The sequence below is a fragment of the Coffea eugenioides genome, chromosome 10 (assembly GCF_003713205.1).
Source record: "Coffea eugenioides isolate CCC68of chromosome 10, Ceug_1.0, whole genome shotgun sequence".
Lineage (NCBI taxonomy): Eukaryota > Viridiplantae > Streptophyta > Magnoliopsida > Gentianales > Rubiaceae > Coffea > Coffea eugenioides.
Window position 1 is genome coordinate 29,976,050 of NC_040044.1, and position 18,421 is coordinate 29,994,470.

At 40.3% G+C, this 18,421-nt stretch overlaps 1 protein-coding gene across 1 annotated transcript in view; it reads right to left on the reverse strand.

Moving 5' to 3' along the window:
* Positions 1–740: 740 nt before the first annotated feature.
* Positions 741–18,421, reverse strand: part of LOC113750635 (probable prolyl 4-hydroxylase 3) — a 51,974-nt gene continuing 34,293 nt past the window's right edge. The window contains exons 3-11 of the mRNA XM_027294592.1: positions 12,793–12,890; positions 12,326–12,423; positions 11,520–11,616; positions 5,284–5,465; positions 4,143–4,220; positions 3,995–4,017; positions 1,174–1,277; positions 874–1,049; positions 741–781 (exon numbers count right to left, since the gene is read on the reverse strand). Of these exons, the coding sequence (XP_027150393.1) occupies positions 741–781; positions 874–1,049; positions 1,174–1,277; positions 3,995–4,017; positions 4,143–4,220; positions 5,284–5,465; positions 11,520–11,616; positions 12,326–12,423; positions 12,793–12,890 (897 nt within the window). The remainder of the gene's footprint in view (positions 782–873; positions 1,050–1,173; positions 1,278–3,994; positions 4,018–4,142; positions 4,221–5,283; positions 5,466–11,519; positions 11,617–12,325; positions 12,424–12,792; positions 12,891–18,421) is intronic.

Below are 18,421 nucleotides of genomic sequence, written 5' to 3' on the forward strand. Positions count from 1 at the left end.
TTCTTAACGGTGAAGATCGGATTTCAACAGTTCAATCTTTGTTATAAATTTTGGACTTCTGCTGTTTCCTGGTGAAGTTTTTCACAGCTTTTGCTCTTTATTTGGGATTTGGTGATTTTGTTGATTGTTTAAGGCCATATCTCAATTGTGTACTTGCTGAAAGTTGTACTCTATTTTTAATTGGTGATAGTGCAGTAATTTGTGGTGGGCTCAAGAGCCGCTTTTTTTTCCTATTCACATTGGAGAGATTTTCCACGTAAAAATTCTTATATCTTCTTGTGGTTGTTTCTTTTTGTGTTCGTGGATTGATTTATCTTCTGTTAGTTGCTATTTTTTGTCTTGCTTAATGTTTCTAATCTGTTCTAACAAATTGGAGAGATTTTCACTGCATGTTGTGGTTATTCGAAACCGGTACCTCCCAACAAAAACTAAACTCCCTAAAGTACTGAGTTTGTGATTATTGTAGTCATCATCCTTGTTATCAAAGTACTCATAGTTACATAATTATATTAAATTTCTACCAATTGTTTAGATAAAAATAGTATCTTTGTATAGCCTAATACCTGAAATGTATATTTCATTTTGGTCTATAAGGGCACATTGAATAAAGTGTTTTTTTTTTTTTGGGGTGGGGACAATTCTATGACTAGAATTGAAAATTTCCTTTGTTCAGTGGGGACAGGTTCCCTACTAAACCTATAAGAAGACCGGTTACTGTTATTAGAAGTCCACAGGAATCATCACACAGTTATTCCCATAGAAAGTTCTCCACCCAATAACACTACTAGTGTATTGACCAGAGTCAGTATTAGACACAAGAGAGTCAGAAACATGGAAAGAAATGGGGAATATTGAGTGGGAAAACAGGTTTACCATGCAAGCTTGATGGATCCACAGTGGTAAGATCATGCTTTAAGGTCCAGAAAAACAGTGCATGCCGCATCTTTGGTTTCACATAAAGCCCGCTTCTCAATCTGAATCCTCGAACGCGGCTAAACTTCTCCCGAGCATTAGGGAAATATGTCTCTCCACCTTCTTCAACATCTGATCTACGCATGGAAGTGTGACAGAAAACGAACGCAAGTATTTTACTTGATCAAAGGTGGAACGAAGTTTTCATAACTATATAACTGGATGATCCAACTTGTCAACGAAGATAGGTATATGACTTACAGATAGATCAAAACAGTAGCCATACGGCCATAGCCATCGTGGTGAGTGAGGCTCGAACTTTTGTCCAACTTCATAATGGATAACAGAAAGACCTCCTCCGTTCTCTGTAAAAGAAAAAGTTTAGCTCAGTAGAAACCAGTAACCACCTATGGGAGATTGAAGACTAAACCTCAAAGTTCCTTCATGTTCACACTATGTAGTGCATGTCGAGGTAATGTGCAATAGAAGATTCAGACTGACCTCAAAATACTAGGTTTAGCTGTTTCTTTATATATATATATATATATATATATATAGAAAACATCCTTTTATAAGGAAACCACAGACACGCTATCTTACGACCTTTTATAAGCCTAGTACAACATCCCTTTCCTTAAATTTCCCTCCAAACCCCCCCCCCCCCGCCCCCCAAACAAAGGAACCATCGCCACGCCTCCTGGCAACCATTGATACAACTGTCAACTCAAATCAAGGCCAAAAGGTAGCATTCTGTACAAATTTTTGCATGGTATCAAATTTGATATTCCGATTATACGTGGTGAAGTTTGAAATTTCAGTACCATATGCAAATAACAAGCATGAATTCCTATTGAATTTTATTTTACACGGTTAATTAACTTCCTTTAAATTTTTTTTCAACTATTTATGTCGATGTAATGAGAACGATATACCACAAACCTTTTTTGACTTTAAGGCTTTGAGTAAGAAAGAAGAATACGTGACAACATACCATTTCTTATCCACATACGTAGAGTTCTATACTCAAATATATCATACGTATTTATCTATGTATTGATAAGACAAAAGATACCCACATTAGCGTAATCATATACATATGAATTACATTTGCGCAATATTTCAGTTTAACCCCCAAATGGTATAGACCACGTATGGAGGGAGAAATATTATCATATAGTTTAGAGAGTGCACAACCCAACCCGCCAAAGGCTGGATACTGAACTATTTTTTTTCTTTTTTTTTTTTTCTAATATATAAGCCAGGGCGTTAAGCTTAAGAAGAGTCCGAGGTGGTTCCATTGCTTCGAAAAGATAAATTCCACGTTCCTTAGAAGTTAAATCCAGACTATTATAGCTTTCCAAAACACTGTAATTTAAGACACGTTGGTTCATTAATTATGACTCCTGCATTTAGTTGATTTTAATTTTATCCTTAGAAGTTGCTTTGAAACAACTTTTTTTCAATTTAATTCTTCATTTTTTTTTTACTATTGGTTCATTTTCTATCAAATTTAGTATACATATTTGCTATGATTAAATTAAAGTTGTAAAATATATATTTGATTTTACCTAAAAGAAGGATTTTATGTACTTGGCATATAGATCGATCAAGGAGTTATTTTTTTGTCTATTAACTAGTTACTAGTTACTACGCCTCAAGCCAAGGCGTGAGGGTACCCATGGACAGTTTAAAATTTGCCAAAATCCGTATAAAAGCAAACCACAAACATACAACTCAAGTAGTTGTAGATAGACCAAAGTATATATTAGTTACATTAAGCCAGTATTTGCTTTAGGTCTCAGGAATTAGAGGATGTGAGTTCTAATGCCCTTATTCCGTCCCCACTTTTTAAATTCCACCACTCCTTTGCTAGGAAAACATTTTTATTAAAAAAAAAAAACTAGCATTTGCTTTGCATATGAATTAGTCTTGTAAAGTTATACAAAGAACTGCTGTGAAAATCACAAATATCAATATTAATAGTGGAACCAATTTACTCAACTACAAAGCAAAAGTTAAGCTGATTAAGGACTCTAAGAATGATGCGCGTCCATCTAATATATTGCACAAGCCTTTTGTGGGAATGATTCGAACTCTTATTCCAATGATTCTAATACACTTTAACACCATATGATTTAGCGATTTTTCACGTAACTCTCTTGTAGTTTCAAAAGTTATTTATAATCTTCTCATAGTTTTCACTAAAATATCAAAGTAACGAAAATAATTCGCTGTCATAGAACCCACAAAAGTGTCGAAATTACTCTTATCTAAAAACTAAAATAACTAAAGTGATCAAAATATATTAACGTAATATGCATGACACTTTAATCCCTTATGATTTAGTATTTTACTATATAACCCCTTTATGATTTAGTACTTTACCAAATAAACCCTTTATAATTTTCAAAATATATATATAATTCCCTTTGATTAATAAATAATTTTCAACTTTACATAGGGGTATCTTTGACATTTTAGTTGATTCCATTAAAGAATGTAAATTCCAACACTTTAATCGAAATAATTAGGAAGTCATGCATAGATTTTGAAATTACAGGGGGTTATGTGAAAAAGGCGTTAAACCATAAGGGATAAAGTGTAATTTATACAATGTAATTCATGTCGACTGATCTGAAACGAGCCTAACTTTCTCGTTCTTCTGATATATATCTAGAAACAAAAAGGAGCATGAAATTTTGTTATCTAGATCAGTTTTAATTGTAATACTTCCACAAAAATTGACTGTGGAAGCAATTAGTTTACACATAAGAACAAGACTTGGGGAGGATTCAGTCATCAATTGATCAAACCGAACTCGGCTGATTCAAAGAAATCAAATCTTTAGAGAACAGATCAAAGGAAAGTAAAGGAAAAGATTAATAGAGAAAAGTAATACATAAAGAATTAGAAAAAAAAATTAACCCAAGGTATGTTTCATTCATCCGCTTCATCTCGATTTTGTAAAGGGCATAAGACTTCATGTTGTTATTCAGCAAAAGGGGAGGGAAAATGAAACATTAAGCCAAAGTGAAACCAACCTAACTTCGACATATTTACCAATATGTTAAAAATTTCTAACAGTCCAGTACTTTAAGTTCTCAGCTGCAACCAAAGAAAATAACTTCTCGTTTAAGCAAATACTAAATGGCGTGGCATTTTACTGGTTGAATTACCAGCTGCAGAATCGACTTGGGTTTGTAATCTTACTTAACTATGTCGAGTATAACTCTTGGAGGCTTTGAATTCTTCAGCATGCATCCACTTGATACATGCCCACTTATCACCTCTGATCACTGGGCGACCACCTGTAGTAAAGCACAAATAGAATCATAATTCTCTGTACTCTGGAGCAGTGAATTTGAGTAAGCACATAAATGAAGAATGACAAATATGTAAGAGAGCAAATATTTTCCAACTGACATTATGACTTGATACAGGGTATCTTTTCCATTGGTTGAGTACAGACTTTAATACTCCCTCCGTCCCATTCATTTGATTATATTTGGGGAATCCAACTTTTCAAGAATAGTGGTTGATTGTGATGTTTGTACTTCTCTTTTCAATTTTACCCCCCTCAAATTCAAATTTTAAATTTGAATGTATGATTAAAAAAGGGTTATATTAGAAAGAAAGTGTAAAAGTTGCTTTGACTTTTCTAACATAACCAAATAAATGGGAATCCCAAAATGAAAAGTATAACCAAATGAATGGGACGGAGGGAGTAGAAGTTTACATCTCTGAGGGGGCATCTATGCAAAATTAAAGTGATAGCAAGTATCAACATGCAAAATTAAAAAAATAAAACAGATGATGCAAATAATCGTCTAAAGCTCAGAATTAACACATTAAAGCACCTTTTTATTAGTGTATGCACAAACTTCAAAAAATAAAATAAACTCCCCAAACTATTGAGTTTGTGCTTGTAGTAATCATTTTTTTATCAAAAATTTTATCAAAGTGCTCATACGTACAAGTTATTATTGGATTTCTACAAATTATCCAGGAAAAAACTAATATTTTTTTAACACCCATATTTTATTTTGGTCTATAAGGGCACATTGATAAATTAGTAGGGCAACAATAAGGTTTTTTTTTAACTATTAATTCTATGACTAGAATAAAAATTTTCCTTTCCTCACTGGAGACACATTCCCCTATTAACCGATAAGTAGATTCATCACTGTTATGGATTATGATTCACATGCACCATCTCACAAACGTTAGTATTCCCATAGAAAGTTCTCCATCCAATAGCATTACTAGTTATGTATTGGCCAGATCAATATTTGGCACAAAAGAGGGAGAGAACTGGTAAAGAGGTGGGGGAAATTCAGTGGAAAGGCATGTAAAGTGAAGGGGCATGTTTACCATGTAAGCTTGATGGATCCACAGTAATTCGATCAGGCTTCAAGGTCCAGAAAAACAATGCATCCCCCATTTTTGGTTTCACATAAAGCCCCCTTCTTTTTGTGCATCCTGGAAAACGGCAACACTTCCTCTTAGCGATAGCATTGGGAAAATACGTCTCTCCACCTTCTTCAACATCCGATCTGCACATGCAAGTGTGACAGAAAACGAATGCAAACATTTTATCGATCAAAGGCCGCGAAAAGTTTTTTTTTTTTTTGAAAAAAAAAATTGAACTTTGGAGAGGTGGAATTTAAACTTAGGAACTCGAATTCTTCATATTTCAACCTTAGTTATTAGACTAAGATCTTTTATAAAGATATAAAATTAGATAGGGACAATGATAAGCAAAATAAAAAATTTACATAAATAAATCAACTATTTCTTGCGCCGCTGCTGAGGTCCGAAAAAACAGGAGAGGACCGCCGCTGCTAGTTTCGAGCATGGCTACCATGGCTGCCCTCCGGCAACCGTCCGGAGGGCACACTGAGGTAGCCTCTCCTACCTTTAGCAAAAAATCTTTCTCGGAATTATTTACTAACGCGGCAACGTCGAAGCCTGCGTTCAAGGTCACTGCCAAGGTATCCTCCCATCGAGGTGACCTAGCAGTTTTGTTTGCCCAAGCAGACCTGGAAATGTTAGCTACACCATATCAATTTGCTCTGGTGGGAAAATTCTCGAAGGGAAGGCCTAAGATGGAGGACTTGAGAAAATTTTTCCATTCGCTGGACCTGAAAGAGGAAGCGTCGGTTGGGTTGATGGATGCTACACATATTCTAGTTAAGCTGGGTACGGAGGCTGACTTTCATAGGCTTTGGGCAAGGGGTATCTGGTATGTCTTTGGGAAGCCAATGAGAGTTTTTCGTTGGTCGCCAGAGTTCCATGTAGACCGTGAGCCTGCAGTGGTTCCGGTGTGGTTTCAATTGCCCAAGTTGCCGATACATTACTTCAACAAGGAGTGTTTGTTTCAGATCGTTTGCTGTGTGGGTAAGCCCCTATTCGTTGATGCAGCCACGGCTTCTGGCTCGCGTCCTTGCGTAGCGCGAGTTTGTGTGGAGGTTGATTTGCTTAAGGCTTTTCCGGGTAGAATATGGATTGGCAATGGGGATTATGGGGGTTTTTGGCTGCAGCTGGTTCCAGAATATGTTCCCAGGTATTGCTCTCATTGCTTTCGCCAAGGCCATGGTCATGAAGATTGTTGACTGTTCCATCCAGCGCCACGGACAGCAGAGGTGCAGCCGACGCAGCCGACAGACAAAGCGCAGCCTGGGGTGATGGCAGCGCCTCCTGAAGTGGAGAGACAGGCTCCTGGTATGGAGCCTATTACTGGACCAGGGTCGGCGGCGCCTGTGGGTGGGACGGATCAGTCTGCAACCGTGGGTGAAGGGATGGTACTGGGTTCATTGGTGAAGGGGGCAAGTGAGGAGGCCGCCGGACATGCAGGTCAGCGTTTGGAATTGCCAAGATCTGCTGCAGGGACAGCTGCGCTTTTGCATGGAGAGATGCAGCATGGGTGTGGCGCTGTCCTTGCACCAGATTTGGGGGGCAGGTTGCTGTCATCTCCCTTGAAGGACATAGCTGCTGATCAGGAGGCGGTTGGAGAGGCAGGTGACCTCACGGTGGAGGAGGATGCAACGGTGGGGGAGGAAGAGATGGCTACGGCGGAACGAAGTGCTGGAAATCTATCTCCAAGAGGTGAGGTTGGGGCGGTAGAGAGGGATTTTGGTTCCTTGGTGGTGGATATTTTCAATCTTGACCCTATTATATAGCAGGTTCTAGAAAAGGTGTAAGGAGAGGAGGGAGGGAAGCAAATGGCGCAATCCAAACGTAGAGGTACGCGTGTAACATTCCCTACTGATCGCTCTTTACGCTCTAAGGCAAAGCTGTCCAATAACTCTTTTGCTGCTTTGTCTGATGATTAAGTTCCTTTTTTGGAATATTCGGGGTATCTCGCGTGCCCCAAACCTTCGTCGGTTAAAAAGTTTAATTGCTGAGTCTTCACTTCAGTTAGTTGCTATCTGTGAACCTAAGGTGTGTGTGGGGGACATTCAATGGATACGGTTAAAATTGAGGATGGATAGGTGCATTACTAATAGTGAAGGTTCTATCTGGGTGTTCTATCAAAATTCACTTGTTTGTGATCACTTGGGTGAGTCGAGTCAGCATTTTTCGCTTAAAATACAATCGCCTATGGTAGATGGTCCTATGGTTTTTTCGTTTGTGCATGCAAAGTATAATAAACAGGATAGAAGGTCGCTTTGGTCTATGTTACTACTAGATAACCCGATCGATGCTCCATGGTTCCTAGTTGGGGATTTTAATGTCATAGTTAGTGAGGAGGAGAAGCGGGGTGGCTTACCTTTTCGATTGGGGGAGGGGTTGGATTTTATCTGTTTCATGGCTTCTGCTAGGGTAAGAGATGCTGGGTTTTCGGGTTTGAAGTTCACATGGTGTAATAATAGAGGGGGGAGTGCGCATATTTGGAAGAGGCTAGACAGATTGTTATATAATCAGCATGCGTCTTCCTTAGATTATAATTTTACGGTGCAACATTTGGGGCGAGACCCCTCGGATCATGCTCCCTTACTCTTGACAGCACTGTCTAGATTGGATAATAAACCAAAGTCCTTTCGATTCCTGAATATATGGACGACTAAGCCGGAGCTTTTGGGAGTTATTCGACAAGCTTGGGAGGGAACTTTTTTGGGCCTGCCCCTGCAGAGATTAGCTGCCAAGTTGCGGGAGGTCAAACGGCAGGTGCAATTGTGGTCTAGGGATTCGTTTGGGGATATTTTTGAGAGGGTAAGGAAGGCTGGGGGGGAGGTACTGAGGTTGGAGGGTCTTTTTGATAGTGATCCTTCGGAATCAAATCTCCTTGCTCTTCAGGAGGCCCGGGCGGGGTTGAGGAACTCGCTAATGATAGAGGAAGGTTACTGGAGACAAAAGGCGAGGGTGAAATGGATTAGGGAGGGGGATAAAAATTCTAAATATTTCCACTCTATAGTTACGGAGCATAGGACGAAAGCGGTAATTCATCGAATCAAAGGTGCGAATGGGGTTTGGTTAACAGAGGAGGATCGGATTGCAGTGGAGGGAATTGAGTATTTTAAAACTTTATTCTCGGCTGAGCCATTCTCAGGGTCTTGGGATACACTGGACGTGGTTCCCCACATGATTTCTCATGCCCAGAATGAGGAGTTAGTGCGGATTCCGGAGGTGGAGGAGATAAGGGAGGTGGTGTTTGGGATGGATGGGAAGAGTGCAGCGAGACCGGATGGTTTCACAGGGAGGTTCTTTACCTTTGCATGGGAGGTGGTGGCGAAGGATGTATGTGAGGCGGTGGTTAGTTTTTTCTGTGGACAGGAACTGCCCAGGGGTCTCACGGCGACATGGGTGGTGCTTATCCCCAAGATTGGCTCTCCCCAAGACTTTAGTCAATTCCGACCAATTAGCCTGTGCAATTTTCTTAATAAAGTGCTCTCCAAGATCTTAGCGATTCGATTGGCCACGGTGTTACCCAGCATCATATCGCCTCAGCAAAGTGGATTTGTACAAGGTAGACAAATTTTTGATAATGTTTTATTAGCTCAGGAGCTTATTACAGATATTGGGAAAGCTAGTAGAGGGGGTAATGTTGTTTTGAAGATCGACATGGCCAAAGCCTACGACAGGGTTTCTTGGCCATTTTTGATTCAGGTGTTGAGGCATTTCGGTTTTTGTGAAGTGTGGATTGATATGATATGGAGGCTGATCTCGAATGTGTGGTTCTCAGTTATTGTCAACGGGGCACCCCAAGGTTTCTTTAAATCTAGCCGTGGGATTCGTCAGAGGGATCCGATCTCACCAGGTTTGTTTGTTTTGTGCGCTGAGGTTCTCTCTCTTCATCTTAACTCCTTGAGTAGGCGTCAGGGTTTCGTCCCTTTCAGGGTTCCGAAGGGATGCCGGTGGTCACGCACCTAGCTTATGCAGATGATATCATTATTTTCTCGAGCGGCATGAAAAGATCACTTCAGTTGGTGATGCAAGTGTTAGAGGACTATACGTCGATTTCGGGGCAAAAGGTAAACCATCAGAAAAGTGGTTTTCTATCCCATTCTAGCCTGTCGGAGGTGCGGAGACGAATTATAGCACAGGTCACGGGATTTCGCTCCCAATCATTTCCGGTGACGTATTTAGGGTGCCCACTTTATTCGGGAAGGCGGAGGAAGAGTTATTTCTCTGTGATTTGTACCTTGATTGCAAGTAGGGTTTTATCGTGGAAGGAGAGACTCTTATCGTCAGGTGGGAAGTTGGTGCTGATACGGAGTGTGTTGGCGTCCATGCCAATTCACTTTTTTGCAGCCGCCAACCCCCCTCGAGGGACGTTTGTCATGTTGGAGCAAATTTTTGCTGATTTCCTATGGGGTTCCTCTGAGGTTGGTCCGAGATTTCATTGGATTAAATGGAGTCAGCTATGCAAGCCTTACCCGGAGGGCGGTGTGGGAGTTAGGTCCTTGCAGCATGTGTTTGATGCCTTCTCTTTGAAGTTATGGTGGAATTTTAGGCTGCGCCGGTCTTTATAGGCTGAGTTCATGCACCGGAAGTATTGCCAGGGGATGCATCCTTGCTGCTCGGATCTCTCTCCAGGGCAGTCGCACACTTGGAAGAGGATGGTGCACGCTCAAGGGGTAGCGGAGGAGAATATTCGATGGTCACTGGGCAGTGGGTCTTCAAGCTTTTGGCATGACAATTGGTTGGGAGCGGAGCCGCTATGTAGGCAGGTGGACTCGTTTCAGGAGCACTCGGTTGCAGACTTTGTTGTGGAAGGCAGGTGGGACTTGCAGGGCTTAAGTAGGGTGTTACCGTCGGAATGGGTTTCACGGGTGCTGAGGGAGGCTCCCCCTATAGCGGCGGAGGCGGATGAAATGGTCTGGGCCCCCACTAATTCAGGTGCGTTTACTATTACATCAGCATATGAGATAGTGCATCAAGGAGGTAATGTTTCCAGACTATTTGGTTCTTTGTGGCATCAGGCCTTGCCATCCAAGATTTCTTTCTTCATGCTGCGCTTGATGTATGGTAGGTTGTCGCTGATGGATGTGTTACACAAGTTTGGGTTCTTGGGCCCTTCTAAGTGCTTTTGTTGCTCTCTGAGCCCATCCCCAGAAACTATTAGTCACATTTTTTGTACGGGGGAGGTGGCTAGGCAGGTTTGGAGTTGCTTTGAGGGTATCATCGGCGGATTTAGTGAGGCTCTCACGATTAGACATAAGGTGATGAGTTGGTGGGTTAAACCTAATGCGAACCCATACCTTGGGTTCGTTCACCGCATATTGCCATCGTTAATTTGTTGGAATTTATGGAAGATGCGGAATATGTGGATCTTTGAGGGGAAGCTAGACTCGGTAGTGCATGTTTGTGATCGGATTTTCTTGGAGTTGAGAGAATGCGTCTGTCTCCAGTTTCGAGAGATATCTCTGCCTTGTAGTTCATGAATTGGTTTTTTTGAAATGATAGGTAGGTTGCGACGCAAGGTTATTATACGGGAGGTTCGTTGGGAAGGTCCGACTCGGACGGTAGTGGAGCTGAATACCGATGGTTGCTCAAGAGGTAATCCGGGGAGGAGTGGCGGTGGGGGTTTGTTCAGGGATTCTGAGGGGAGGTTCCTGCTTGGCTTCTCGTGTTCTTTTGGGGAGGCTACGAGCCTTCAGGCGGAACTCAAAGCGCTTCTCTTTGGTGTTAGATTAGGTGTAGCCCGTGGTTTAGTTAGGTTGCATCTGGAATCTGACTCAATGGTGTTGGTACGGATTATTCAGGGGAAGGTTAGATGTCCTTGGCGATTGCAGAAGGAGCTACGAGAGCTGCAGCAATATGGACGGTATTTTGATGCCGTGTCTCATTGTTATCGGGAGGCAAACAAGCCGGCGGACAGGTTGTCTAACGCGGGAGTGGAGGATGGGCATACTAACATTTATGAGGGTTATAGTGCTTTACCTAGGTTGGTGAGGGGGGACATTACCTTGGATGTGTACGGGTTCCCAAGCTTTCGTAGGTGCCGGCGGTAGGGGGTGGGGGGGTTTGGTCAGGGTTTGAATTTGTACTCCTGGAAATGGGTGGACCCGATCTGGGTATTTTTGTTGGTTGCAGCAATAAAATTTTAATTTGATTAAAAAAAAAAGATAATCCAACTCGTGAACAAAAATACTTGCATAACTTACAGATACATCAAAAGAGTAGCCATACGGTGGACATCGTGGTGAGGCTCGAACTTTTGTCCGACTTCATAATTGATAACGGAAAGACCTTCTCCATTCTCTGTAAAAAGTTTAGCTCAGTCAGAAACCCTTAACCAGCCAAAAATAAAATAAAATAGAGAAAGGAATCTCATATAGAATGTTCAGACTAAAGATCAAAATTCCTTAATTTCACACTATGTAGTGCATGTGGAAGTAAATATACAAAAGAAGACTCAGAGTAACCTCAAAATACTAGGTTTTGTTGTTTTTTGATAACAAAGTTTTAGGAAATTACAAACATGTTAGGGTTACCAAATTTTTTTGTTTTATGAACACATTTACCCTAAAAGTTGCTATAGGATAAATATGTTTTTGGATTGAAGATTATTTGGTAGTTCTTTTGAAATTGATTATTGATAGATATATGTGGTGAAAAAAGATAGTTGAAAAGATTAAAAAAAAAAATTGGCTGAAAAATGTTTGTAAGGAGTAATACCGAAATGTTTTTCCACAAAATTGATTTCCAAATAAACCAAGCGTTGTCTTAAGAAAACAAAACCCCAAAAAACAACTATCCAAACTACTGTTACCATGTTTTTATTAAACCATCTATGCCTTGTATAATACTAATTCCATCGAGACTTGAGCATACCTAAAAGATAATATTGTATGTATGTATGTGTGTGTATGTGTGTGTGTAGAAAGAAAAGACAGAGAGATATGTTTTGTTAAACTAGCAGCAAGGAATTGTAGCTATCTAGCCAAGGTTTAGAAATAGGTATTCATACCCACGGGAATTGATGTGTAATTTGCTATCCTTCTCTCAATGTCCCTAACGACTTCATCATGACCCCTTTTCAAATGCATGCGAGTACTTGTGCGCGAGCTGCCATAAGACATGATTACTACGATACCATAGCAAGAAATTCTGAAAATTGGAGAAATTGTTGAAGCAAGAAATTCTGAAATTAAAAAAATCGAAGAATAAGAACTAGCCAAACTTTACATTCAAAAGTAAAAATTTTTAATTGTCTCTCTCTGTTGAGAAATTTCTTGAATGAGATTTAACTTTATTTGAAACATTTCATATGCAGTACTCCAAAATTTTGAAAAAAGTGAAGAAACTTGAATAAAATGAATCTTTAAAAACTCAACTGTCATTAGGGGAAAAAAAGGACAAAAAGAAAACCACAGGATCAAATGAGCATTGAAAGTGAATGTGTAAGACATTAAGGAAAATTTTGGCATTACAAACCTGCTATGTCCAGTCTGACCAGTATTTGGGTCTAGCACTTTTGATCTCGACATACGAGGTTTGGCTAGATTTATAAGATATTCACATTCTTCCTTAGACTGTTAAATTGCAAACAGGGTCAATGCACTTGAAAAAGAAACCCAATTCATAATTTTATTATAGCAGGTTTTCTCTTTGTAAGCACAAATTTTGTTGCCTAAAATAAAAGACAAGAAAACTTGCACAAGTATCAAATTTATTAAATCAAATAATAAGCGGGTTACAATCTCTGAAAGTTCTTGAATCAAAGAAATTAATCCCCTGATTCTTTTCTTCGAATAGCTTCAATTGAAGGGGCGAAAAGACTTGTTCTCCAATCGAAAGGGTGTTTCCTACAATTTCGGCGTAGAAAACAATTGATTTGATGATGGCGTCAAACACTTGGAACTTCGAGTCTTCAACACCGATAGCAGGAGGATTTGTTTGACTTGATTTGGATTTGGATTTGAGGAAGAAAGCTCTTGAGGGAATTTGACAGAGTTTCTCCGAATGTTAGGGATTTTTCTCTATCTTTGCCTTGGGGGAAGACCTCTATTTATAGCCAAAATATGTAGGCTAGGTCTTCAAGAAAACCCTCAGAATCTTCCTGCTTTTTGGATCACTTGTTACCCAAGAAATCCATTTAACTTGGGCTTAAATAATGGGCCAACCCAAATAGTCCATTGTGAATTAATAAATCAATTAATTCACTCCAACTTAAGCGGACATTATGGATTTAATTTGATTTAATAGCCCATATAATATTGGCCCAATTTACCGGTCCAAAACATAATGGACTTCTATAATTTAATTTAATTTAATCAAGATCAATTTAATAAATCTCGACTAAATAAATTAAATAAATTTTCTTTGTCTACAAATGCCCCCACTTCAAGACTCAATTGGGACTTGCTTGTCAAGGATTGAAATAGAGACTTGAAGTACTTGTTTTTTTTTTTTTTGTTTAATATAAGGAGGCTGATTTCCCTTGAATCACGTGTGGTCTACACCAAGGTGCAATGCGTAGGATCATTACCCAAGTGATTACAATGAAACTGTTGCTTGCAATTAGTCTCGTGCATTTGGGAAACTTCTATGACCATTGCACCGCCCAACATCTAATAATCAAAGCATGGCTATCACTTTGTTCGGTGGAATACTTATCATGAAACTTCCACTTTCGAGAGCCGAGACGTGGTGCAAAGATTAGGAAATGTCTTCACACTTCGGCACTCAAAATTATATGCGGCAGACTTGCTAAATCAAAGATAATTTCCAATTCGCATCTCGGCTAATTGGAAGTTACTCGAATTTGGCAGCTTCCAAGTTCATGATCTTGTTATAACCAGCCTTTGCAAATTCCAGACGGCCATCGGTTTCTTTTTTTTTCTTTTTTTGGCAACCTGGCACCAGCTCGATTTGAAGGAGCAAAACCCATTGAATTTTATATTTCCAAATGCTATGAGAAACTGGTCACAAATATTTGGAACCTTCTTAACTTAGGTAACCGCCAACCAAACATGTTAACTCTCACCACCTTGTATGAGGTTTCAAACCAGGAAACAAAATTGATGGTTGCCGAATCTTATTCGCAAGCAAATTGGCATTGATTTCTTAAACTTGATTTAAAGAAGTGCCATTGCCGAAACTTGTAGCTTCCAAATTGGAATTGATTTCTCAAACTTGATTTAAAGAAGTACTACTGCCGAAACTTGTAGCTTCCAATTGATTCATGTATAGAATCATACTGCCGTGGCTTCAATGCTTTAAAGAGACAGGAGCCCATTTTCCCTTTTGACTTGCAATTGATTCCAAGAGAATTAGAAACATACCACCTTCGATTATTTCCAAATTGAGCATTGCCGAATTCATTGAGCACTTGCAATGAATTGGTAATTGGGCAAGTGCCTGCTGAATTGAGTACTGCCGAATGCATTCGGAATTGAACAAACTTCATTGAGCACTGCCAAATCCATTGAGCACTTGCAATGAATTAGCTAATTGCCAAAACCAACTATCGGACGGTGTAGAAGGTAGGTGATTTCTTTCCTTCTGACCTTTACTTTCACGTACCAATCAAAATAGGTCCACCGCCCAGAATCAAACACCATGGGAGCAAATCGACAATTGCTAAAATCAACTTGTAAACCATTGGAAACTATCAACCGAATGACTTTTGGAAACTGAACCCAAGATGCTAAAATTGTAGTTGTATCATCGAAGTGGTTTGGTAATTATCAAACCAATGGTATTGTCTGCAAGATGGCTTCATTGATTTTTAGAATTCCAGATGTCCCAAGAGACAAATCGCGGACCTTTAGGCAACCGAGCTTCCGAGCAATTGTTCAATCAAACCCCTATTGCTTCACTTTCCAAACCCCTCAAGCGTCAAGCAAGATACTGAAACCAGAAAGTGCTAAGACCAACTCATGGCCTAAACGAGTTTTTCGGCAACACGGCACTTCCCAAATTTCACCAGCTTCCTCAATTGAATGAGAAACTGACTTCCTCTTTTCTAGCGTATATGAGTTTTATATACAGAGGTAGAGCTGCCCGAAGCTATACCGAAAATTTTTCCAGCTTTCGTGAAGAATTACAACTTGCGAAGCTCTCAAGCTTGTGAGGTTTTCTAGCTTTCGTCTTGATACTATTCCAATCGCACCAAAATTTTCCAGCCTTCTTGGTGAATTACAATTTGCGAAGCCTTCTAGCTTGTGCAGTTTTCCAGCTTTCACTCAGACCGAAATTTTCCAGCTTTCTTGGGGAATTACAATTTGTGAACTTCACCCCAGGTAACTCGCAATCTCATCTGGAAACTTTCTTACTAAGAAATTCGATTTTCTCACGTTTGTCATTGCTGGAATTTTAATTTTCGTGCACCCTATATTGCTGAAAAATTGCATGTGTTGCTTGTTCAATTGACCCAATGAGACTTAGTGCACATAGGGACTGCCTGGCTTTGATTCATGCTTGACCCCATGTCTCAAGTCAATTTCGGACTTCATTGTCACTTTGCATGTGAATTGGCATCATATGAAGATACGAAATTTATAAGCACCAATTCCGTTTCTTTTTTTTTTTTTTTTTTTTTTTTTTTTGTACTGCCGGATGAAACCTGGCTCATCATAAGATCGTATGAAAGCTCTTGCTTTCATTGAGAATCAAGTCTTTCCCGAACCTTGAATTCTCGAAATTTGCATGGTATGACCCTTTATTCTGGTTATTCACCAAATTGGGGCCAATGAATCACTTCACAATAGCATAACATTTTTTTTTTTTTTTTTTTTAAAAAAAAAAGCGATAAACCTTGCTGGACCCATCAAGTTGAACATGACAAAACCCACCTCGCGGCACATTCACATTGTTTTCACCAATACCATAGGGTGAGGCTGCTTGCCAGATGATTACTTCATGCCATTATTTGGCTAATAAGTGTCCCTATTCCAAGACCATTCAAGCTTTCTTCGTTGTCTTACATGCAAGACATCTTTCCTTGTTTCAGGCCAAACAATATGTTAGAGCTAGGCCAAGTCCACGGTCCCCTCTTGTTTTTATATAATTCCATGCTGATTCAACTGGTAGCTAGCACGAAGTGCTCACCAAACGACGTGCCCACGCAATCACAACTTTCTTTTGCATGTCACTTTTGCGAAGCCAGGCAAAATTTTCATTGCTTGACGAAATTTTTTTTTTTTTTTTTTTGCAGCAGACGTTGACATTTCTGCTAGAGCAAATTGTTGTTCCAATTGTGTCCACAATTTTAGGACCATAGCTCTTGGAGTTCAAAAAACTAAGGTAATTCACATACCTTATGGCTTTTATTTCTTGTCAATGCCAATTTTTTTTTCCTTTTTTTTTTGTGATATGAAAGAAGGATCCCCGACACATCCTGTATGGTGGACATTTAATTTGAAGAAGGCGCAACCGCAAACTCCCACGAGAGCCATATTATGGCTTGAGGAGTACATGAAGGAGAGTGTGACCACTCAATTTGAAGAAGGCGCAACCGCAAACTCCCACGAGAGCCATATTATGGCTTGAGGAGTACATGAAGGAGGTGCGACCAATATTTGAAGAAGGTGCAACCGCAAACTCCCACGAGAGCCATATTATGGCTTGAGGAGTACACCAAGGAGGTGCGACCAAGAAATTTGAAGAAGGTGCAACCGCAAACTCCCACGAGAGCCATATTATGGCTTGAGGAGTACACCAAGGAGGTGCGACCAATATTTGAAAAAGGTGCAACCGCAAACTCCCACGAGAGCCATATTATGGCTTGAGGAGTACATGAAGACGGTGCAACCAAGAAATTTGAAGAAGGTGCAACCGCAAACTCCCACGAGAGCCATATCATGGCTTGAGGAGTACATGAAGAATAAGACACGACTACCCACTTCAATAAAACTCACCCAAAAATTCAAGAAGCTTTTACTATCTTCGACCATGCCATTTTAACCAAACTTTCTTTTTCCTTCCTTTTGCTGCAGGTTAATCTTGATGCAATGGTGGTGTTCAAGGAAGTCGCTTTTTCAAACGAAAAGTATCTCCTTATCACTGACAGCGATGGTGACTCCGGTGACAAAGGAACGAAATTATTAGTGCATCCCCCTATACAAGGAAGTTACTCAGGTAAGTGGCCTTCTCACCAGTACCCAGAGTTAAAGAATTGGTCACTCGACCTTCCTCAAGATGATGGCACGAAGGTTCACTCCTTGAAATCCCTTATTCATGATAAGGAGCCAAGGACAACTCCTTTTCAGACCCTTGGCAGGCGGATCATAGATGGAGATGCACATTGGGGTCCTTCCTTGAGACTCAGTGGTGCATTCAGTTACATCGAGAATTATTGGGAGTGGTTGGAGGATATTCTCGGCAGGAACAAACAAGAACTCCGTGAAAATTGCTTGTTTGATGCCTTATATGCTTCGCTTTTCACATATGATAGGAACCTCCATGTACTTAGAGCATTCTGCGAGGCGTGGTGTCCGGACACTAATACCTTGCATACATCTGTTGGAGAACTGTCTCTTTCACTTTGGGACTTGCACAAGTTGGGGGGACTTCCAATCATCGGGGGTATCTATGAAGAGGTAATCCCATGCGCGGAGGAGCTAACTGGGGTTAATGAAAAGAAATTAAGGCATATTCCACAAAGTTGTGAGTATCTGTTCGCAGCCTTACATCATCTCCAACGTGGGGAATCCAACAAAGCTGGAGTTTCTGCTGACCAGTGGATTAATTTCTGGTTTAAAGGCAAAACCAGGTACTCAAAGCCAAAGCAGAGAAGGATAAAGAGGGCATCTCGTGCTCAAGCAACCCAAAATCCGGATGGCGAAATTGGACAACCGCGCAAATTTTCAAGTCAAGACAATGGTGTATTTAATACCATCGGAGTTAAACTTCACTTGCGGGAAGAGAGTTATCTTGCAGCGTTTATATCTTGCTGGCTCTGTGTCTTTGTTTTACCAGATGAGGACCCCCACTATATTAGACCATCTACTTTCAAAATGGCTAGTATGATGGCTGCCGGTCGTAAGACTTGCCTTGCTGTTCCTGTCCTGCTAAGCATATACCGTGGGCTTGATAAAATTTCAAACTCAGCTACCCCAGG